Below are 23,274 nucleotides of genomic sequence, written 5' to 3'. Positions count from 1 at the left end.
TCCCCAACAACTACCAGCTTGGAGAAGCAGTGTTTCCAGTGGGAACTCAGAGTGGGATAGGGGCTGGCTCTGTGAGGTATTGCAAGTTGATGACCAGGCTCTCTACAGAACCATCCAGTGTTGGAGCCTCTCCAGCTGGAAAAGAGGCTGGTACCTCTCCCATGTCTTAATATGCTTTGCAACTCATTTCCCAGGCTCATTCATCTCTGATAATGTGCCTCTATCCACTGAGTGATCAACAATCATTGCAGGAGAGAGAGAAAAGCTAATCAACCACTCCCCTTACCCTGACTTGGTTGCCGACTTCCAGGCCCAAGTAGGAATGACCAGCCACTTCTCTCTCCACTGTATACCCCAGCTCTTGTGCACCTGTATGTTTCATCCCTAATATAGGAAGCTGTTGATGACACTGAGCTGAATTAGTCCCTCCCCCCCATAGTAACCCTGGGATTCCCACTCCTTCCTGCCTGCCCCTCTCTTCTTGGAGGCTGGTCCAAGGGGACACATAATATTGCCAGAGTCTGGGTGCCTCCAAATCCCCCAACACCGAATCATATACAGTGAACTGAGAAACTACATTCATTACGACAGGATTAGCAGGAAAAGGAGGGTAATGCGAGGAGATAGGGGCACCTTCCATCAGCAGGACATGACAGAGTGGTTGGATACTTGATCCCAGAAAGGTGTCTCCTTATACTTCCCCCTCCCCCCAAAGAGATTGAGGTCAGCTTACATGACTTAGATATGGAACTGTTCCAATTTCTCTGCCATCCTGGAGTACTTTCTGGAAGCTGGCCTGGCACCCTATGCCATTTACCCACTTGCTCTAGCTCAGTAGCTGCCGAATTTCCTTGTGCATATGACAGAGAAAGTCCACATAGGATGCTCCCCCGCTTAAGCTCTTGTCTTCCACCAGGAAGTGCTTGAACAGCATCTCCAGCTTGTCTTCCTGTTTCACCACGATAAGCTATGGCCAGAAAAATAGGGTCATGAGGCAGGGCCAAAAGAAATTAAACATGCCCTAAATTCCCATTATCCAATCACTTATTCCCACTCCCCTTCTAGGAGAGGACTTGACAAGGTAAGAAATCCAGGATTTAGGTCAGTGTTACCTTCATGTACCGTGATCTCTGTGCCCTTAAGCTATCAATGAGGCTTCGCACCTTCTTGGACAGCGGATTATCCAGAACTGGCAGAACATTCTGCAACACAAAATTAATTTATCCTTATAGTAAGATATTCTGAGTCCAGTAAAAAATGGGGCAGCACAGATTTATTCATCATCTGTAACAAGCCCAGGAATAATGATAGCACCATCCCTCCTCTTCAAATGTTCCCTGCTATTAAAGTAGACGAGCACACACTTTACTGGCTCCCACTCATATCCAAAAATGCATTTCCACACCCATACTCCCCTTGACTCCCTGCCCTCACCAAGCCACTGGTGATCTGACTGAAGGACGAGACACTGAAGAGGCTCTGGACAACACCCTGTTGGACACTTGCTCCCACCCACAGGAAGAGGTTGAGCCCGTTCTCCAGCAAATATATATCCCCATTGCTTAGACGCTCTTCAGATGCTCGAACTGCTGGTGGTTCAGTGGCACTCTCAATGGGAGACTTTGTCTAGACAAAAGGAAGGGGGCAAAGGTTATTTACCAAGGACTGAGGACACATTTTGTGGCTCCTCCCCATGAAATTTCAGAAAGCTCTATCTCTCAGTAACTTCTTCAGTGTGAAAATTACATCAGATAATGCAGGTTAAAAACAAATTCACTAGTGTCAGACAACAGATAATAACCCTTCCCTTCCTCCTCTGATGCCCCTTTCTCAGGACACAATGTCTCATCCAGCCCTCAGTCGCACCAATGGTAGAAGCCGAGGATAAAAGAAGACATTGGTCTCAGCCACATCCATGGAAGTAACCAGCTGTCGGACATAGGCACGGTCATCAGTAGTGACTTCAGCTCCAGGCTGCAGGACATCACTCTTCAACACACAGTTCAGGTAAACTGGGAGTAGCTTCATGCACTCAGGAAGGATCAACTGCAGGGGTTATCAAAATAAAGTTAATGATCATGAACAATCTCTCCCAAATGCAAACATTTGTCCCAACAATTCCTCCAGGGTGCTTGCCCACCTGTCCCGCTGAGGAGGGGCTGGCACAGTTCTTTCTATAACAGGCCAGGATCTGGGCACACTGAGTGATGAGAGTATCACGAACAGTCTTCACGGGGCTATTGAGGACCCCCCGGTATGCTGGATGGGAAATGGAGACAGCACAGTCACTGGCTGGCCACCCCATCGCACCTACCTTCCTGCCACCACACCTGAATCATGACAATCACCCTTCAGCCCCAATCCCACTTCACCCTGCCTCTACCCTCACCAAACTTGGCCATGTAGTTGATGAGCGTGTCAGTCTCACAGTTTCGATACAGATCAGCCAGCTGTGTGCAGCAGTTCAGGGCCAGATTGTGGATGCGGAGCCGTCGCTGCCCAGCACAGCTGGTGTAGAGCAGGGCACACTAGGGGAAGGGAGAAAGGGAGAACTCATACCCCTCCCTCACCAAAGCCCTCTGTAAAACTGCTCCTTTGCTGGATTATTAAGCTAGAAGAAAGACGAGCCATCCCTTCCCCGGCCTCTTCTAGTCCTCTCCACTCACCTCCTACCCTCTTCCCTGCAGCCTATTTATATCCAGTACAGTGATACTTGACACTTTCTCCCCAGGCCCTGCCTCCCGCCCACTACCTGCAGGAGGGCTCCACTCTCTTCATTGAGCCGATCGTCATGCTTGAACTCCACAGTCACCGTCTTGTCCCCATCTAGCCCAGCCAGCTCCACATCTGTCGTGTTGCTCATGTAGAAAGCCCCGAAGAAATCTACAGCACGAATACCTGAGGCCACAGGGATAAGGTCAGGGCTACAGATATCACAGGTGTCACTTGTCTCCCTCCCAGGTTTAGTCCCCCGCCTGCTCTTCTCTAACCAGGACTGACCAGTGCTTGTCCGAACGCGCATCACAGCATCAAAGCCAACAACCTTCTGTACATCCCGACGCAGGTCACTCAGGAACCGTTCCTGGTCGTTCTCCACCTGCAGCCCCCCAGGCGCAGAGTCACATCACTGACTACATAACAACCTGCTGTCTATCTCCCTGTATCCCCTCCACGCTACAACCTGCTGAATCATAATAATAGCAGTGAAGAGGATGATAATAATGATAATGACACCTTTTAAGCATTTACTATGTGCCAAGTACCACATTAAGAACCTTACGTATAACTACTTGATTCTAATGCCAAATCTTAATTAAGAAGTATTAAAACCCCATTTTACAGATGAAGAAACAAAAGCAATAAATGAGTAATTTCTCCTAGGTCATATTGCTAGTATTCTGGGAAGGCCAGAATAACAACCCAGGACTGTTTCCAAGCCCCATGCTCCTAACCACTACCCTTATGGCTCTCTTCTTTAGATTATAGGGTTTTCTCCGCCACCGGGATTCCTATTAAGGAGTCAGTAGCTAAAGAGCTGCTCCACATGTAAAGCAGACATTCCCACCTGCTACCCAGAGCCCACCTGCTACCCAGAGCCCCATGCCCTACCTGAAAGCAAGCGTATTTGTAGACAGAGCCACCCGTGAGCTGGGGTACAACAGAGAGTGTGGCCACATCCACATACTGGTTAGGGAAGAGAAAGAGATCTACACAGCAGCCTTGGGCCACACACTCTTTGGCCAGGGTCTGATAGGCACCTGTCTGAGGCTGGAACAGAGTCTGTAGAGGAACAGAAGAAAATATTCAAATAGCTCCACCGTACTTGAGAACTATGTATTTAATATGGGATATTCAAATATATGCACAACTTCAGATCTACTTCATAGGTATTTGCAACAGTAGTAGAACATTCTCTTTAAAAAAAAAAAAAAAAGAATCTATCAAGGGCTTTGGGATGAAATGGGGCAGAGAAGTGCAGGAGCATTGGACAAAGTTGGCAGTCATGGACTTGACATGTGAAAGAGCAGAGTGTCTAGTCCTAGTACCCCATCAAGAAAGTTAAGAGTATTGCATTGCAAAGAATCACCACTTTCCTCTGTCATGGAAAGTCCTCCCCCCATCTCCCAATCCCATACCTTCTCCTTGTCTGTGTTGATCAACTTCCTATCATCTCTGTTCTTCAGTTTCCCTGGGGCCTCTGCAATGGGCAGGGAGGTATGGAACAGAAACAGCTTCCCTGCACACTCAGCAGCCTAGGAAAGAGAAGACTACTTGTTCATTCTTTTCTTTATTCAGCTATTATTCATTCATCCCTTCCCTTGTCGTTATTCAGTGCCAGTTATGTCACATATGCTGACTCACTGAACAGTCTTCAATCACTAAAGAAACAGGAATTATATCCCAGGGTATAAGATGGTCAGAGGAAAGCAAGGCAGAGGAAGTTGTCAGGGTTCTAACCTTACCTTTAGAGCCTCCATGCCAGCCTGGATAACTGGGGCAAATACTGTCTCTGTCTCCCTTGTGTCTGCAAACATTTCAGGAATCTGATCCAATAAGCTGGAGAGACAGGTGATGGGAAGCAATCAAAACTGCTATCCAGACTCAATTCCTCAGTCCTTAATCCTCTTTAGAATCATGTGGCCCCCTAGACTGAAAACTCCTGAGGCACAGTCCCTGTCCATCTGCTGACCCCTCTGCTCAGCTGTCTGGCTTCCTGTGTTTGTTTCCACCCCACTCCCACTTTACCTCTATAATCTGGCTCTTACCTGGTAATGACTGCCCGAGACTCACTGACATTGACAAGGAAGCCATCCAGCAGTGGCACAAACATGTCAGCCACATCAGATACAACCATCATCTGTGGCTGGGCCAATGAGCTCTTCACATTGTAGAAGTGGAGCACCTTATTATAGGTGACGAAGCCAACTCGGATTGCTGACTCTTCTGCTCCACCCTCCCTGTAAAAGGTAACATCGTTACCCACACTTGCCACCTTCTTCACCAGCCAACGTCATGACCTCAAGCTCTACTTATTGAGTCAACAACCCAGAACCACCCACACCCCAGTGATTATCCAAGGGATGCACCTTGTCTCCATAAATCTCACCTAGGTAGAAAGTCTAACAGTGACTTGAGCTCCTCACAGAGGAGCCTAACAAGACCACTCCTGATGGCATTGTAGGAGACATCAATCATGAAGATGAAGGCAGGAGGGCTGGGGAACTTATTGTTCTGCAAAGGAAGGAAACGTTGGGGAGAGAGGGGGATTGGTAAGCTTGCTAGTTGACTAGAAAGAAGTCAACATCAAAGGGGACAACGAAAGAGTAAGGTAAGTGAACACAGCAATTCTTAGCTGTCTCACTGTCTGCCACCCGCTGCTTCTCCCCATGCTACTTTCCCTTACCTTGCAGTAATCTACAGTGGCCAAGAATTCATAAGAGCCCAGGGATAGCTCAGGACGGTCATAAGCATCCACACGTTTGCCAGTATGATCCAGATGTTGAAAATACTGGGGGGGAACTGTGGGAAACATGACAGAATACTACTCAAATTCTATCTCAATCTTAGTAAGTCTGGCTTGGCTGAGCTCACTCTACTGCCCCACATCCCCATACGTGCCCTACTTCCCCAGTTCCTAAATAAGGGAACCTCACCTATCTCACTAGAAAGAGAGTAACAGGAGACGCAATACAGAAGAACATCCCCCCAATCCCAGCCCTCGTGAACATACCATCATTGATACAACTGCAGAAGCAGCACTGGAAGCGCCTCCCTCCCTCAACGAACTGCATGAAGGGACACATATATGCTTTGCAGCGGTTGCAGCGCAAAGGGCCAGATTCCCCGTGGTCCACGACATACGGTGAAGCCTAAGGAGCAAAAGGGAGGGGCTCAGAGAGTGGAAAGTTACAGTGGGTTGAGACACATGGCAAGAGATAAAGAGGAACAACCTGAAGGGAGGGGGGCATGGCTAAGATATTTTGCCTGAGGAGAGTACAGTAAAGGGGAATGAAGACAAATGATGAGGGTACTGGTCACAGGAACGTCCTTAAGAGTTCAAATTCTATATTTCCCTCTACTTATTCCTCATCTCCAGAATTCCACTTTTTGAAAGAAAAGAACTGTGAAAGTGGCCCGACCCCATAGGCATGTATGGAGAAATAAGGAGCTGCCATAGGCATGTAAGGAGAAAGCCAAAGATAACCTAGGATTCTCATTTCTGGCCCTGTCTTCAATTCTCCTCACTTTCTGCCCTAGGGATCTTAAGTCTGCTTCCTTCCCCAGCCAAGCATCTCTAACAATGATCTCCTCCACCCCTGGGTTTCTGTGACAACTACCAATGTCCCAAGCACATGTCCCCTATAGATAAGAGATCAGCACCCAAGTGTCTAACCATCCCCATTGAGACCCAGAGACAGGAAAAAAAAAAAAAAAAACAGAGCAAGATGGAAAGAAGCAGGATATAAACTGCATCTTGAGCTTCTAGTTACAGAGAAATCTACCCTAAATTCAGTAAGCTCAGAATAAATATGATGGCATCCTACCAAAGCCTGGCAGAGCAGCTGATAAGCTCACTCTCTCTTTTCATGCTGATTTCAGGTACTGAGGTGATAAATCAGGGCCCAAGTCAGGTAAGAAAAGGACTATTGGACCCTAATCTACCTTTTTTTCTTATATGCTGTCCTAACATTCCCAAACTTTGCTGGAACGACAAAAAGTACAGAAGATAAACAGGATAATGTACTTGTAATCATCTGGAGATGACCATGCCATGAGAGGCCTCTGCATTCCTCCCCTGTAAGCTGGCCATACCTCTTTTCATAGTTTGTCTCCCATAAGGCCCCTGCTCCCCTCCAACAATTTCTTGGGCTTTTCCCTTCATCCCAACCATAACTGTCAGGCATGGGCCCTGGGAGAGAAAGCTACTGAAGATACTCTCCCTTCTTGCCCAACCAAGATTTCTTCCATTATGACTGCCAGAATCATTTCTAGTAATAAGTCTTCTTCCCCCTCTTCCTCCCTTTCATTATACTCTAGTCCCTTCCCTGACTTACCTCCTCTGGTGGCAGCCTTGCCAGTGGCTTGATGACAGCCGCCAAGGGCACCTGAGCCTGCTTAGCCATGTCAGATGTGCAAGGGATATTATAGGATGTGCATCGGATATATCGGGGACTTGCATTCCCTAGAGGAGGCAGAAAACCAGGGTCAGATCAAAGAATCCCTCCAAACACCAGCTCTCCGTTGCTGATCCACCCATTGCCCCCCAAAATGCTAAATGGTCAGTGAGGCCATGATCTCACAGTAGAGCCGCAGGTTGGGTTCCATGCTCAGAAGGAGTCTTCTTGAGATTTTCTCCCTCTCCCTCTGCCCCTCCCCGTATGCACACTCCCCCCACCCCAACTTCTCTCTCTCAAATAAATAAAGCTTGAAAAAAACCAAAAAACTGATCAAAGTTTACCCATAGTAGAAAAAGCCCTCTAGAGAGAAATTAATACCCTCCTTACCTTGGTCTTTCACCAGGAAGTTGGTGGTGACTAAGGGTGGCACCTGTCCCCGTACTCCAGTAACAAATGGCTCTGAACCCCGGTTGTTCCTGTCATCCTCAATAACCTGAATCTGTAGGGAAGAACTAAAATGAATGAGGTGACAGAAGAAAGCAAGTACCAGGTCCTGGAGAGCCAGGAGAAAGGCTAGAGCTACAGCATGGAAACTAGTAATCTGTCAAGAATACCTCATGCGCCAGGTATGCTCTCCTTCTGGAGATCACATAAGGTGCTACAAGGCCAATCTTCCATTCTATAATCAGCAGCAAAATGCTCAGCAGGCAACACTGAGAATGGGCTTCTTTATGAATTACCCTGATCCCCAATCTGTGGTGACCACCCCACTATACCCCCCAGTCCAGGAAAGCTCCAGGTCTCATCACAAACCTTCCAACATGACTGGATTCCACTTCCCTCCCCCAGCACACCTCCCCTCCCAATCCTCTCACCAAGACACATTCTGAGTCAGAGCAGGAAAACAGACAACGGTAACCATGTAAAAATGAATCTACCTGGAATGACTCTAGACTCAATGAAAGTAGAAGGGACAGGGTGAGAAGAGGATTAAACAGAAATGACCAGGTAAGGTGAGGAAGCAGATGCTGCCTTATTTTCAGGTAAGCATCAGTGTGTCAATATGGGAGAAGAGGATTAAGTACCTGATCTTTACAAGCCCAATCCTCAGTCCCCCACATTTTGACAGACCCAGCAAAGGGGAAAAAAGAAAAAAGAAAAAAGATTTTACAAAGTTGGCAATCAGAACTTTGTGTAGGCTGATAACCTTTGGTCAGTTACTTTAAGATGGTTTGGTAAAACCAGAAAAAGTAAACGGAGAATAAGACTCCATATCCTTAAGAGTTGAAGCTTAGAAATGTATCAGAGTCAAACAAACTCTCCCAATGAGAAAGTGGCCCACGCTTTCCCAAACCAGCAGTCTCTTCCCCTGTGAGAAATGCCAGTATCCCAAACTTATACATTTGTAGTCACCTACCCAAAGTTTCTCCATAAGCTGTAGACAAATCAATCCCAAAGGGGAAGAACCTATCACTCCACTTTGTCCTGTTCTATCAAATGTCACATGCAGGCCACCGGAAGACCCAACCGGACTAAAACCAAAGCTTAACATGCCACCTGACCCCACCCTTAGAGCCTGATCTACCATCCCATACTCAAAGCACTGCTAACAGCTTGTCATTTCATTACATGGTGATTTGAGACATGCACATCCTTCTGGTGGGTAAAAGCGAGGGTCTAGAAAAACTAAGGGAAGAGGATGGAAAGGGATGAACATGGTGGTTGAGGTGAAGATGAGGTCACAGGCATGCATGGGTGGCATTAACACAGGGATGACACGCACACACATACCACCCCCTGCACTTACTGGACTAGGAATGGCATCAGGGTCTATTCTGTGCCTGGTTTTCTGCTGAGGAGGCAGCTCATTGAGTTGCTTTTAGTGTTTTAATAATAAAGGCAGCAGGGGAATACAGGGAGGGAGACAAAAGAACAAGAAGCAGATGTTACTTCTCTCAACCCTGATGAGTTAGACATGAACAGCTGGAGCCCAGCTCACACTGCTGAAATCAGGCCCTCTCTAGGTCAGAAATTCCAAGCCTCTCCGGCCCAACACATAGGCTTTAATGGCTCAGACTATGATGTACAAAGATAAGGGGGCAAACAGGAAGCAAGCAGGGGTTTTAAAGGGAGGGGCTGAAGGGGAGAAGCCTTAAGAAGGAGGAAGAAGGATATTCCTTCCAAAAAGCCAAACCTCCCATATAAGGACTGTGCTAATGCTTAAAGAAGCTTTTCCTTATACCAGACCAGACTCTTGTTCTCCCTGAAGGAGGGGAAAAGGAGAGGCTGCTTAATCCTCTACGGTCCCTCTTAGCCAACAGGGTCCTTCACCATGGTAATTCCCCAAAGGAAGAGGGAAGAGAACAGAATGGAATATGACAATGGCTAAGCATGGTGAGGTAACTGACAGAGCAAATGTTGTAGACAGAACTATAAAGTAGCCCCTACTTAGGAGTACAGTTCCAGCCTCTATTTCAAGGAGGATAAGGAAGGCCTAAGGATTCTGATGATGGCTCTAAGGGTGACAGTCACCCTCTTCCTGGGAAAAAACAGCTTCCCCACATTGCCCTTATAAACTGTAGATCACTTCTCATCTACACAGCAGGATTCTAGCCAACAAAAGTACTGGAGGTTTCCTCCTAAAACACTGTCCAACTAGAGACAGAGAGAAACCAGTGAGCTTTCCTTCTCTTAACACCTACCATCAGCTAATTCCCACCAGCTCCACCCATTAAGAAGACTGCCATCCTACCAAATCTAAGAGGATAAGACCTGGACCCCCCTACTACTCCAAGGGCAGAGGTTACCATGCTATGTCCAATAGTGACAGAATGCAGCACTCAACCAGTGCTCTACTGACACTACTGATCACTCTTGGCTTCCCTTCCTTCCCTGCCCAGCTATGGAGCAAAAGTGCCCCCCAAAAGACTTCTGGGGCCTCAAGTTCCAGTTCAAAGGAACTGGTTCTATACCTACAAGAAGATGAACGAAAAGGGAAAATAATCAGAAAACACTAGGCAAACATCTCATCTAGGTTGACTCACTTATCTGGCAGCCAAAAACTCCGTCCCTAGGACCACATAAGTATTGACTTACAGGGCTAGGGATGGCATCAGGATCCAGGCGCTTAGGAGGCAGTGGTTGAGGAGGCCCAGGCTGACTGCCAAAGGTGGGTGCTCCTGGGTAGGAACTTCCATAATTGGGTTGAGGGGCCCGGGCTGGTCCAAAGGAACCTGAGACACAAGGGCACAAGGTTGATAAATTCAAAATCCCCTCCCTATCTCTTACGGCCGCAGGAAAATGACCAGACTCCTGTAAGTGTAGAATTATGAGGTAATAACCATTCAGAAAAAGACCACACTATCTGAACTAAAAGAAAAAAGAGGGGCGTCTGGGTGGCTCAATGGGTTAAAGCCTCTTCCTTCGGCTCAGGTCACGATCCCAGGGTCTGGGATAGAGCCCCGCATCGGGCTCTCTGCTCAGCAGGGAGCCTGCTTCCTCCTCTCTCTTTGCCTGCCTCTCTGCCTGCTTGTGATCTCTGCCTATCAAATAAATAAAAAAATAAATCTTATAAAAATAAATAAAAGAAAAAAGAATGTCTTATAAACCCTACCTCCTAGTAATAATGCCCTGAAACTGTCCACCTAATTCACAACCTAGCAAGCAATACTAAGAGCAAACAAACAAAAACACCTGACTAGCTGAAGGCTTTGGCCCCTAGACAGACCTTGCGGAAAACTCACCGTTTTGTTGCAGCTGATAGCCTGGCTGCTGGGAGGAGTGCATAGGTGGCGGTGGTCCTGGGGGCCCAGTCATCTGAGTGCCAGGGGGCAGAGCTTGAGGAGGAGGTGAGGACACATGGTTGGGCTGGCTCAAGGAGGGCCCCCCAAAACCCTGTCCAGACAGGAGTGGACCAGTCATCGAAGGCATCCGAGGACCCCCTGAAGCTGGAGATGTGAAGCTGGAGGCCTGTGGTGGGGCAGATCGCTGGGGAGGCTGGGCCCCAAGATGACCCTGGGCCTGGCTAAGGGGAGGAGCCTGGCCCTGAGGATAGGAGCCATACAGACCAGAGTTGGGGAAACTTCCTGAGGCTGAGGCCAGCGATGTTGGTGGGCCTGAGAAGTAGAAGAGGTAGAATCAGATCTCTAGTCATTTTGCCTTCTTATTCAGTAAATCGCTCCCTTTCCACATGAGAGGGGCAGGAATGATTGTCCCATCTGCTGGCACTCAGAAGCACAAGAAATAAAAGGGATGCAGGTATACCCCAGAGTCTGATGCTTCTAAAAAGAAGGGTACAGTCACATTCCTGTGGTCATAGCTACTCACCATAGCCCAGCCCCACTGGGGGAAGGGCTGGGGCCACAGCACCACTGATCTGCATTCCAGCCAGCTGGGCGGTCACCTGTGCACTCGTTGGCGGAGGGCCATAGGGCTGAAGCACAGTTGGCTGGCTGACCACAGGGGCCAGTGGAACTGACCCAAAGGGCTGAGACCCAGGGAACCTGTGAAGACAAGGAAGGCAGAGGTGACACGTAGGCTGGGACCCCCTTCAAAGCTGGCAGGAGCTCCACATCATATAAGAAAATGTACTGTTCTACGGCATCTTACTATCATCTGGACTCTTCAATGGCTTTGTATTTTTGTATACTTGTAAATATGTTATGTTCCTAATGATCTGCACTATGATTATTCATGGCAAATCTTGTTTTCCATTAGGTTCACTCCACAAACATATGCCAAGCACCCTCAGACCAAATGTTTACTAGATTATCACCTCCTCTGACTTAATCCTTTGTGTTGAAAAACCACCTCATAAACAAACAAACAAAATACCTCAGTACTGTTAAACAGAAGCCCTGACGAAGTTGAAAGGGAAAGTGTGCAGAAGCATTAACACACTAGGCACTTAACCAATGTGGGATCAAACAAATGCAGTTTGATTGTTTAACTTTTAAACCAAAGTACTTAACTACTTTATCATGGCAAAGATGTTAAGAGCAAAGTAGGTCAGCTGACTTTGACATTTTGTACTAATTAGAAAGATGATGCCAACTCTACCAGAAGGGGAGTAGAGAAACAGGACATAAACCAGATAGCCTTCTAGCTGGGTTTATCTAGTAAAAGCCTCATTACTTGGATAGCTACACTGGACATTCCCATGGCATTAGATGGCACATTAATATAAATACAGAATCATTCCAGTATCACTACATATCCATGAGGAACTGCACTGATGGTGTTTTATGGTGTTATTACCGTAGAAATCTACAACACAGATTATTATACATAACAAGCTCCATATGGGATTTCACGAATGAATCAAATTCCTCAAAACAATAGTCAGTTACACTGAAATTCTGATTTATCCTTTCTGCTTATTTTGTCTCTACTAAAAAACTTTTATTTTATTTCATTTGTTTAGTTCCTACAGTGTTGCAGTTTAACACTTTTCACTCATTCATTCATTCAACTACAATTTTCTGACTGTTATGCCAGTGAACCTCACACCTCCCTAAGCTCTTTGATGGGCTTTGCTTTTTTTGTTTTCCATACCACAAACATACTATTAGCTCCATGGCCAGTGCTCATAAATCCTTGTCAGAATAATTATATTCCATGGTTACTACTTCATTAATATGTATAATTATATCAACTATATCAACTACCCACTGTTACTCCACCACATGCCCTAGTAATATTATCTGTAAATAGCTTTACAACTTACAAGCATCTCTAAGTGCTTTAATTTAATCCTCATAGTAAAATGAGGACAGAGCAGATAGAAAAGTAAGACATGAAGAGTATAAGCAGCAAAACAAGCTAGAACTATACAGCCCAGATCTGATCTTAGTTCAATGTACCTTACTTTTTAATTGTAAAATATAATGGAAATAGAAATAATACATAAAACAAATATGTATTAATGATTATACAAACACCAATGTAACTAAAAAGCAAGTCAAGAAATAGAACACTAGGACCATCTCCTCCATCACAGCTCCCTTTCTTCTCCCAGAGGTTAACTACTTTCCTAACTTCTTAATATTCATTTCCTTGTCTTTAAAACAACATAGTTCAGGAGTGCCTGGGTGGTTCAGTTGGTTAAGCATCTGACTCCTGATTTTGGCACAGGTCATGATCTCAGGGTTGTTAAGATGGAGTCCGAGGGTCAAGCCCTGCTCTGGGCAAAAAGAGTCTCTCTCTCTCTCTCACTCTCTCTCTCTCTCTCCCCACTGCCAAAACAACAACAAACCATAGTTCAGTTCTGTAACTTTTTTAAACTTTTGTAAATAGAATCACATCATACATACTCCTTGGGTTTGGCGTCTTTTGTTCAACCATGATTTTGAAATTCACCTATAATGGCATTGCCTGTCATTACTAAATGCTATTCCACTAAATAAATGTCATAATTTACTGAAGTATTTTAATGTAGATGGATATTTCAGTTTTTCTAATTTTTTAACATTACAAATAACATTGCTATGAACACTCATATACTTGTTTATATATACCTGAATTTTTCTAAGGCATATATCTATAAGTGAGTTGCCAGATCACAAGGTATGTATTTCTTTAATTTTAACAAATAATTCCAAATTATTTCCCCAAAGTAGTTGTTCTAATTTGCATCCAACCACCAGTGGGTAAGAGATTCTACTACTCCATATCCTCGGCAACATCTGGTACTATCAGACTTTTTAATTTTGCCACTTTAATGGATACATAGTAGAATCTTACGCTTCTGATTTGTACTTTTCTCATTGCTTATGAAGTTGAATAGCTTTTTAATATGTTCTCTTTATCTTATTGTACTACTAACCCTCTGATAGTACCTCAGAGAGAGGATCATCTGCTTATGGATTGCAGAAAGGGAAACTACTGTAGTGGTTGCTTAGGGTTGAGGGGGGAATGAAGGACTAGCAAAATAATAGTAACTACTGAGCTAAAGGATATGGTGTTTCTTCTTGAGGTGATGAAAATGTTCTCAAACTGTGGTGATGATTTCACGTATCTATGAATATACTAAAAACCACTGTATTGTACACTTTAAATGGGAGAACTACATGGCATGTCAGTTATATCTCAATTATGCTGTTTTTTAAAATCCAGTAAGGGTACCTGGGTGACTCAGTCAGTTAAATGTCTGCCTTCAGCTCAGGTCATGATCCCAGGTTTCTGGGACTGAGTCCCACATCAGAATCCCTGCTCAGCAAGGAGTCTGCTTCTCCCTCTAACACTCCCCCTGCTTGTACTCTCTTTCTCTCATGCTCTTTCAAATAAAATCTTTAAAAAAAATAAAAAATAAAAATCCAGCCAAATAAAATTGCCCTAAAACCTCATACCTCCCTCAAGCTTTTGCTTCTCCTTTAGCCAAACATTACCAAAGAATTGGTATGTCTATGCTCCATCTCTAGGTCTTTAGTTCTTATTTCCCTTTCTTTCTTTCTTTTTTTAAGATTTTATTTATTTATTTGACAGAGAGAGAGATAGATCATAAGTAGGTAGAGTGGCAGGCAGAGAGAGAGGGGAAAGCAGGCTCCCCGCTGAGCAGAAAGCCCAATGCTGGGCTCAATCCTAGGACCCTGAGATCATGACCTGAGCTGAAGGCAGAGACTTAACCCACTGAGCCACCCAGGCACCCCTTCCCTTTCTTTTTAAAGAACCTTCTTGGGGTGCTTGGGTGGCTCAGTCATTAAGCATCTGCCTTCAGCTCAGGTCACGAACCCAGGGTTCTGGGATCGAGCCCAGCATTGTGCTCCCTGCTCAGCAAGAAGCCTGCTTCTCCCTCTCCCACTTCCCCTGCTTGTGTTCCCTTTCTCACTGTGTCTCTCTCAGTCAAATGAATAAATAAAATCTTCAAAAAAGAAAAAAAAAAAAAAAGATCCTTCTTTCTGGGCTTATCTTCCTTTTATTCCTTAGCCTATCCCTTAATAATTTTCTCAGCCAAGGTCTATACATGGTAAACTCTGAGTCTGTTTGTAACTGTCTTTATTTGTGCTTTCTCTCAGCTAGGTACATAATTCTACAATGACAACTGTATTCCCTTAACACTTTCAAGGTACTAGTCCACTATCTGCTTTCCTCTAATAGCCTCTGTTTAGCCTAATCAATTTTCTTTTTTCCCTCTGAGAATCCTTTACAGCCCGAGCTGAGGAAGTGTGGTTGTTTCACATTTCCATCTATAAAATACTCCAACAGTACTGACACCAAAGATGACATTTTTTTTTTTAAAAAAAAAAAGCTTTGAGGGGCGTCTGGGTGGCTCAGTGGGTTAAGCCGCTGCCTTCGGCTCAGGTCATGATCTCAGGGTCCTGGGATCCAGTCCCACATAGGGCTCTCTGCTCAGCAGGGAGCCTGCTTCCTCCTCTCTCTCTCTCTCTCTCTGCCTGCCTCTCTGCCTATTTGTGATCTCTCTCTGTCAAATAAATAATAAAATCTTTAAAAAAAAAAAAAAGAGCTTTGAAATACAATTTCCATACCATTAGATTTATTCCTTTTAAGTGTACAATTTAATGAGTTTTAGTAAATTTTATAGAGTTGTGCAGCCATGACCAGAACCTAATTTTAGCACACTTTCATTACCCAAGAAGTTCCCTTGTGTCCATTTGCCATCCTAAGACGTTCTTCCCACCACTTACCCACAGTCAGCCCACAAGAAATAAGATTCCTTAATATCAACCAGTACCAGTGTGCAGATTTTCTTCCTAGTCTACCTGTTCATTGAAGGTGCGGCCCAGGACCACACTTCACAGATAAGGTCTCAAGTCCAAACACCAGCGCAGAAAAGACCAAGGACTTTTCTGGACCCTCATTCCCAGTACCTCCTTAAACTGAAGTCCTCAAGTTCTTTTTTTTTTTTTTAAAGATTTTATTTATTTATTTGACAGAAATCACAAGTAGATGGAGAGGCAGGCAGAGAGAGAGAGAGGGAAGCAGGCTCCCTGCTGAGCAGAGAGCCCGATGCGGGACTCGATCCCAGGACCCTGAGATCATGACCCGAGCCGAAGGCAGCGGCCTAACCCACTGAGCCACCCAGGCACCCCTGAAGTCCTCAAGTTCTTAAAATGATCATTCCTGCCCTCTCCACAGGCAGCCACGGTGTCTACTTACCACTCTGATTTTCAGTTCTCACTTGGTCTCTAGCACATGAGGATTTCACTTTTTCTTTTTAAACTTGATTATGCACTTGAAAAACATTTTTTGCTTCTATATCCTATCTCCTTTCTAGATGTTTGTAGCAAAAGGGTTTTCAGATTGTATTAATCTACTACCCAACTGAAACTCTTTGACTCACTCTAACTACATAGCTGTCTTCATATCTCACTGAAACCACATTTGTCTATGAGGCCAAACCTCACCCAACATAACGATCAATTCTCAGTCCTTGTCTTACCTTTCAGCAGCAAATAACAGCTGATTACTCCCCTGCCTTCCTGAAATACTTTCCTCACCTAGTCTCAGGATGCCACGCTCTCCTGGCTAATCTCTGATCTCACTACTGCTCTCATTGTTGTTGGTTTTTTTTAAGATTTTATTTATTTATTTATTTATTTGTCAGAGAGAGAGAGAGAGTGCAGGAGAACACAAGCAGGCAGAGCGGCAGGAAGAGGCAGAGAGAGAAGCAGGCTACCCACTGAGCAAGGAGCCCGATGTGGGACCCTTGGGACCCTAGGACCCTAGGACCCTGGGATCATGACCTGAGTCTAAGGCAGCGGCTTAACCAACTGAGCCACCCAGGCATCCCTCTCATTGTCTTTTCATGGCCCCTCCTCAAACCTCCTTTTAAAATGCTGGTAAGCGGGGCGCCTGGGTGGCTCAGTGGGTTAAAGCCTCTGCCTTCGACTCAGGTCATGATCCCAGGGTCCTGGGATCGAGCCCCGCATCGGGCTCTCTGCTCAGCAAGGAGCCTGCTTCCTCCTCTCTCTCTCTACCTGCCTCTCTGCCTACTCGTGATCTCTCTCTGTCAAATAAATAAATAAAATCTTAAAATAAAATAAAATAAAATAAAATGCTGGTAAGCTTCAAGGCTCTAAGGCTCAGTTCTCACTTCTCTTTTTTTTTTTTTTTAATGATTTTATTTATTTACTTGTCAGAAAAAGAGAAAGCGAGTATGCACAAGCAGGGAGAGCAGCAGGTAAAGGAAGAAGCAGGCTCCCTATTGAGAATAGAACCCCATACAGGACTTGATCCCAGGACCTGGGATCATGACCTGAGCCAAAGGCAGACGCTCAACTGACTGAGCCACCCAGACGAGCCCACAATTCTGTTCTTTACTGTCAGTGATCACTTTCTAAATGACTTCATCTAGTCCTATGCCATTAAATAACATCTCTATGCTGAAGACTCCCAAATTTTTATCTCTAGTCCTGACATTATTCCTCACCTGCAGATTTGTATATACAACTACATATTCAATATCTCTACTTGGTAGCTAGTAGCTTCTTAAACCTGTAATGTACAAAATAAAACCCTTCAATAAACCCCAAAATCTGCTCCTCCTCAAAAATACCTCACTTCAGTAAACAGCACCATTTGCTGTTGCTTAAGCCAGCAAGTTAAAAGACATCCAGACTTATTCTTTTCCTCTTATCTCACATCCAATCCTATTGACTCTACCTGTGAAACATATCCCAGATCTCTTTCTCACCACCTCTACCACTACCATCCTAAACCTGAACTACTGTAACAACCTCTTAATAGGATTGATTCCCTACTTCTACTCTTGAATCCATCAAGGTCACCTCTTTTTAAAAATAAATATATTTTTTTAAATTATTAGAGAATGAGGGCAGTATATCCAAAATTTTTAAAATATACTGTTTTTAGTAACCACATTTGTGATTGTGTTAGTATTACTGTACTGAGACCACTGTATGCAAGAGATAAATCTGAGATCCCCTTTTCCTGTTTCTCCCTGAGGATAGGTTCGGTAGGATTATAACAATTATTATTATTTTTTTTAAGATTTTCTGGCAAATAAATAAAAAATCTTTATGAGAGAGAGAGAGAGAGAGAGAGAGAGCAAGCGAGTACACACAAGCAGGCAGAGAGGCAGGCAGAGGCAGAGAGAGAAGCAGGCTCCCCGCTGAGCAAGGAGCCCGATGCAGGACTTGATCCCAGGACCCCTGGATCACAACCCGAGCCAAAGGCAGCAGCTCAACCCACTGAGCCACCCAGGTGTCCCGGATTGTAACAATTATTGAAGATATAGGTCTAGTCCAGAAAAAACTCAAGTTCACAGAAAGAGAAATAATACACAAAAGAATACACAAAAGAACTTAGGTATGAAGATGGGTTAATGATCTACAGAGTGGACAACAGTAGCACCAGTAACCTGGAAAAATGAAAACAAAATACAAAAAAGTGGAGGGAAGTGAAAAGAGGATCTAAGAAAAAGGCAAAGAGGATCTAAGAGAAAGGCAAAGAAAAAGAAGAGGAAACAGGCCCTCATCCATTCCTAATTCTTCTAGTTTCATCAAACCAATTTTAGGTTGACCTAAGTACATACCTCTGCATCTGAACAGTGGAGCTTGGCCCATTCTGTACATCTCCTTGGCCAAACTGGCCATATGCAGCCTGGCCAGAAGGGGCCTGTGCTGTTGAGGCTGGAGGTGCCTCTGAAGAAGGCGGGGCTCTTGACACACCTGAGGGTAAAGGACAGAAACTAAATGATTGGGAAATAACTTTCTTCTCCACCCTGAGCAAGGAATGTAAAGCAAGGATAAATAAGCTCAGACCTTCGCTGGCCCAATACTATAGCTTTGCAATCAAATGGAGAGAATGAACATGTAACCTTAGTTACAGCAGATTCTGAACATGGATGATCAGTGTCTCCACTCTCCTAGACAGATATACTACAGGTGAAGCTGTAAGCAGAGCTACAAGAATGTAGAGGCTTCCTGATCACTATGCGCTCTTACTCAATCCAGATCAGTCTAACGTTTTTACCCTCAACCAAAAGTCACCTCTTTAAAAAAACAAACAAACAAACAAAAACTTTCATTTTAAATATTCTCCACACCCAACATGGGGCTCAAAGTCACAATCCCAAGATCAAGAGTTATATGCTCCACCAACTTAGCCAGGTAGGCACCCTAGAAAGTCAACTCTTTTAAGGAAAAGATCCGACTCCGGAACTCAGAAACTTAGAGCTTATGGGAAAGTTGATACAGAAGATGATCAAGTAATCTATTGAACAAGATCGTAAAGAAAGGCTCCTCTTGGGGAGACCATTCTGTCAACCTCTTTTTCATATATTCTAATTATCTTAACCATCTTCTTTTCATCCACTTCTTGAGTGTTGATGCTTCCAATATCACATGGCTCAGGGAAACGTTCTCACAGTTTGGAGATTTTGCCCAGTGGTTCAGTCAAGACAACTGATTTGCCTTCCCATTAGTCTGCCACCTTTGTCTTCATAAAAGCTGTACTCCATCCTTTTGCTCATCAGAGATGCATCAAAGCTATTTCTACTTCCCGCAACAATCCTTTCTGCATACCATCCCCAACCACCCTTCCCACATGAAATGCAGGGAATTAGTAAGTTGGTACACCACTTTGGAAATATTGCTGACCCCTGTTCAAACAATTGATTTTCTTTTGCTCTGTTAATCGGTAGAGATTTGACAATTTAGAACCTGCCTACAGGTTTATTAATCTGAACCTTCTCACTAGCTATCACAGAACCAGATACGTTTTCCTTCCAATAACAAAACTTCCTCTTGAGGCAATACCAAACTCCATCTTGATAAGCCAGGACTTGAGAGTTTGGAGATGGACTCTGTCCAGCCAAAGTCTCAACCCAGAATAAGGCTCTTCCAAAGACCTGAGACCTAATCTCACCGCTTTACAAATTTTTTTCTAAATTATAATTAAAATGGTAATACTTCATTCATTTCCCAAATTTTACTTATGCCTCCTTGGTGTCTTCTTTTCCCCATATCCCTGCATGGAACTTACTATCTTAAAAAGCATAAAATGTTTGGCATACCCTAAGTCTTCTGCTAGCCTAATCAAAGATCTACTGTTAGCCATTTCCCAAAAAGCCATATGGACAATCCATAGAGTACCAGCTGCTCTTCTTGAAAAAGTAATGTAAAAGCCAAACACTGATCCTAAGGCAGGACCAGATTAGTCTTCTCTTATTGCCCTGATATTACAGAGCATTTAAGAAGCAAATGAAACTCAAGCAAAGGCAAAGAATGATATGAGCAGAAAGATAGGAGATGCACACAAACACCACACTTTTTATCCATGAATTAGTTTCTCTGTCACAGGGTCAATTATGGATAGAACCATTAATTCAGTGAGAGGCATTATCAACATATATGAAGAACAAGTGATTTCAGGGAGACTTCAGGTCAAAAGGAAACATTCAATCCTGGTTACAGGCTCTGGAGGAGCTGTGACCACAGCCCTGCCCTCCATCTGTGAACAAAGCAGGCAGTTGAGGCTGTACAGGGTGACACTCACATGAGGTGAACTGCCCCTGAAACTGAAGATGTGCTTCCACTAGATGTCTTAAGGCAGAACTCCATAAAAACAGGAAAGGGCAGACTGCCCACAAAGTTCTCAATGCCTGAGAGCCAGAGTCATGTTCCTCAATCCCAGCCAACCCAACTCTCTAGGCAGCATAGGTAGAGCAATACCACCCAACCTGAACACTACTGATTCCCATCCTTAGCTCAAAGGAAACTTGGAAACATACCTGGGGGAGGTGTTTGCTGATAGCCTGGTACTGGGCCATTGTAGGCTCCATAGGGAGTTGGGGGGGCTGTGGATCCTGGTTGCCCACCATAACTGGATGGATGATACCCTGGGTAGACAGGCTGGGACTGCCCAAATGGCGGCAGAGGTGGAGCTGACTGGTTGACATTCATTATGAGTGCATCCCCAACTCGATCTCACCTAAGATGAAACAGAAGTGAGAAATTAGTCGAAATCAACTTTCTAAAGACAGAGCAACTATAGAAGGTAGGAAGTAGACACAAAAAAGGACTGACCTTATCAGGCAGTTATCAGCCTAATTGGTCCCATACTACCACAGGATCTTTATCATTTTCTGTCCCAGCCAGTAGCCAGATTACCTCCTCAAAGTAAAGATTTGTTACTGTGAACCCCATGCTTTATCACTGCCAAAAGGGTATAAATTTCAACTTCAGACATGCCCAATGGAATGGGGCAACAGCCTCCATTTCCCAGTGGTAATGATTTCTAGTGTCTAGTCACACAAGTAATCCTGCTACTGATGAACTACTGTGATATTAAGTAACTGAAACTATGTTCCCACTTCTAACTCATTCACTCTAGCATGGGTTCATTCAACAAAAACTGAATACCCTCTAATGTGCTAGTCATTTGTAATCACTCAGGTTACACATATAAAATGTATCAGCTAAATTCCTTCCTCCTCAAAAGACAAATTTTAGAGTAACTGATTAGAGAAATGAAATTCTTTGGCTGAACAGCAACAATTCAAATGCTACTCCATTTCCAGTCTTTCCACCAAAAGAATGTTGGATTTGAGAACTGAAGCATTAAAATCATTAAATGCAAAGGATACCCCAAAACTCTAGTAGGGTACCAGACACTATTAAGTGCAGGCCAGGCACAAAAACTTCTCACAATTACCTAGGAAAAGAGTTCAAGGATCAATGACAAAGTTAAATTTCATGTAAAAAGATCATTTATCTAACCTTCAAGCAGAGGAGCTAGGAGTATCCCAAATCCCATGCACTCCTCCAACTATTCTGTTTCTGCTTTCCTTATTGCTTGTCATGAATCTAGGCCACCACTAAAGTTATTACAATCTTGCCCAGGAACAGAGGAATGAATTAGAGGGCCTTTTCCAGGTCCTTCCAAGAATGACTGTCTAATCACATCTAAACAACCTGATCATTCCCTCTCTATAGACAGATGGGGCACAAGAAGCAGGACAGTTCACAGCTGCTGCAGTAGAACAATGGGCCTCTCCCATTTGTTAGAGAGGGTCATCTTGATTATAGAAAAACTGAGCTGCTTCTGGACTAGAATTCTTTAACCTTACAACCATCCCAGGAACTGTTCTTCCAAATCCTAAACCTTGCACAGGTCACAACACTAAGCTTGACGGATGACCCCTTCCCCTCTATCTTCCTAAAGTCAGGGTTGGGGGTGGGGGTCGGAGGAAAGGAGCTTCTTCGCCAGGAAATAATCTCACACCCAAGAGTTTGGAGTAAGGCTCAAGTCTGGACTCCATTCTGGGTAGACAGCCGAGGGTGACAACCCAGGGGGCGGGGCAAGCTTCCTAGAACTCTGAAAGTAGTCGAGCTGTGGAGGCTGGGCGCGCCAGGTATCAAGACCAAGAAGACAAACTAGCTTCTCGGGCCATGACGAGAGGGGTGGTCCATTAAGCATGGAGATCGAGCGACTTGCGCCCTTCAACAGGCTCCGGGCAGGAAGCGGGAGCCGGAACCTGGGCCTGGAGGAGAGAAGGGATGGTCCAGAACTGATCCAGGATTATGGATGCGTGAGGCGAGGGTCTCTCCCTGTGCCCCGCCCCCAGGCTCCTCCCTTCCTTCTCAGACCGGACCCCGATCAGGCCATGATATTCCGGCCTCTCCCCTGCTTTCCTACCCACCAACCTCCCGATGCCACTCCTCACCCGGCTCCAGATCCAGGTTCGACTTCGTTCCTAACGTCAAGGCTCCCAGGCCCAACTTCCGGTTCCGAGGGGGTCGGAGCGTCGTCCCCGGAAGTTCCTCCCCCACGCTCCGGGGCCGAACACTCCTTCTGCCACGTCTGCAGTAGACGCGAGCTTAAGAACCCGGATGCCGCGCATGCGCCACCGCCCCCTCCCATCATGGCTGATCCCGCAGATTCTTATGCATTTTCGCCTTTTATTTACCCCCAGATGTTCTGGTCACTTTACGGTCCCACTAACCCATGCGCGATCGAGAAGGCTAAGTCAAACTATCTTTAGCAACAACCCCACAATCCTCCTATGACGCATTAGTGACCTCTGACCTAGAATCCTGTAGCCACTTCCTGCTGACCCCTGACCCCACTGATTTCCGTCTACAAAGTTGCTTTCACCTATGACTTTTGCTGGTTACGAGGTTACGGAACGTAATATGATAAAGGGTACTAACACTGCTTTCAGACTTCATGTGTT

General features: G+C 45.0%; 1 protein-coding gene across 4 annotated transcripts; it reads right to left on the bottom strand.

The window, feature by feature from the left end:
- Nucleotides 1-714: 714 nt before the first annotated feature.
- Nucleotides 715-22,863, bottom strand: SEC24C (SEC24 homolog C, COPII coat complex component). Of its 4 annotated transcripts, none has more exons than XM_044239809.1 (24): nucleotides 22,765-22,863; nucleotides 20,830-21,029; nucleotides 18,631-18,766; nucleotides 11,445-11,620; nucleotides 10,862-11,233; nucleotides 10,215-10,351; nucleotides 8,926-8,994; nucleotides 7,506-7,617; nucleotides 7,056-7,183; nucleotides 5,732-5,870; nucleotides 5,405-5,520; nucleotides 5,108-5,232; nucleotides 4,767-4,958; nucleotides 4,464-4,557; nucleotides 4,137-4,253; nucleotides 3,610-3,780; nucleotides 3,001-3,097; nucleotides 2,753-2,898; nucleotides 2,390-2,528; nucleotides 2,141-2,259; nucleotides 1,867-2,046; nucleotides 1,435-1,626; nucleotides 1,113-1,202; nucleotides 715-967 (listed from the first exon to the last, which is right to left on the bottom strand). In XM_044239809.1, the coding sequence occupies exons 2-24, from the start codon at nucleotides 20,999-21,001 to the stop codon at nucleotides 827-829; spliced, it is 3,360 nt and encodes a 1,119-aa protein (XP_044095744.1). In that variant the 5' UTR covers nucleotides 21,002-21,029; nucleotides 22,765-22,863; the 3' UTR covers nucleotides 715-826. The 4 variants fall into 4 exon arrangements, with proteins under 4 accessions (XP_044095744.1, XP_044095746.1, XP_044095745.1 ...); XM_044239811.1 differs by lacking the exon at nucleotides 22,765-22,863 and adding an exon at nucleotides 22,323-22,603; XM_044239810.1 differs by lacking the exon at nucleotides 22,765-22,863 and adding an exon at nucleotides 21,125-22,303.
- Nucleotides 22,864-23,274: the final 411 nt, after the last annotated feature.

Source organism: Neovison vison, chromosome 2, assembly GCF_020171115.1.
Source record: "Neovison vison isolate M4711 chromosome 2, ASM_NN_V1, whole genome shotgun sequence".
Taxonomy (NCBI): Eukaryota; Metazoa; Chordata; class Mammalia; order Carnivora; family Mustelidae; genus Neogale; species Neogale vison.
This window is presented reverse-complemented; position numbering and strand designations above follow the sequence as displayed.

Excerpts from the sequence above, each read along its gene's own strand:
- SEC24C (XM_044239809.1), bottom strand. The coding sequence starts at position 21,001 with ATGAATGTCAACCAGTCAGCTCCACCTCTGCCGCCATTTGGGCAGTCC. Across the intron at positions 8,995-10,214 it reads CTGATGCCATCCCTAGCCCT|CAACTCAATGAGCTGCCTCC; the intron begins GTAAGTCAATAC and ends AAACACTAAAAG. Across the intron at positions 7,184-7,505 it reads CTTCCTGGTGAAAGACCAAG|GGAATGCAAGTCCCCGATAT; the intron begins GTAAGGAGGGTA and ends TGCCTCCTCTAG.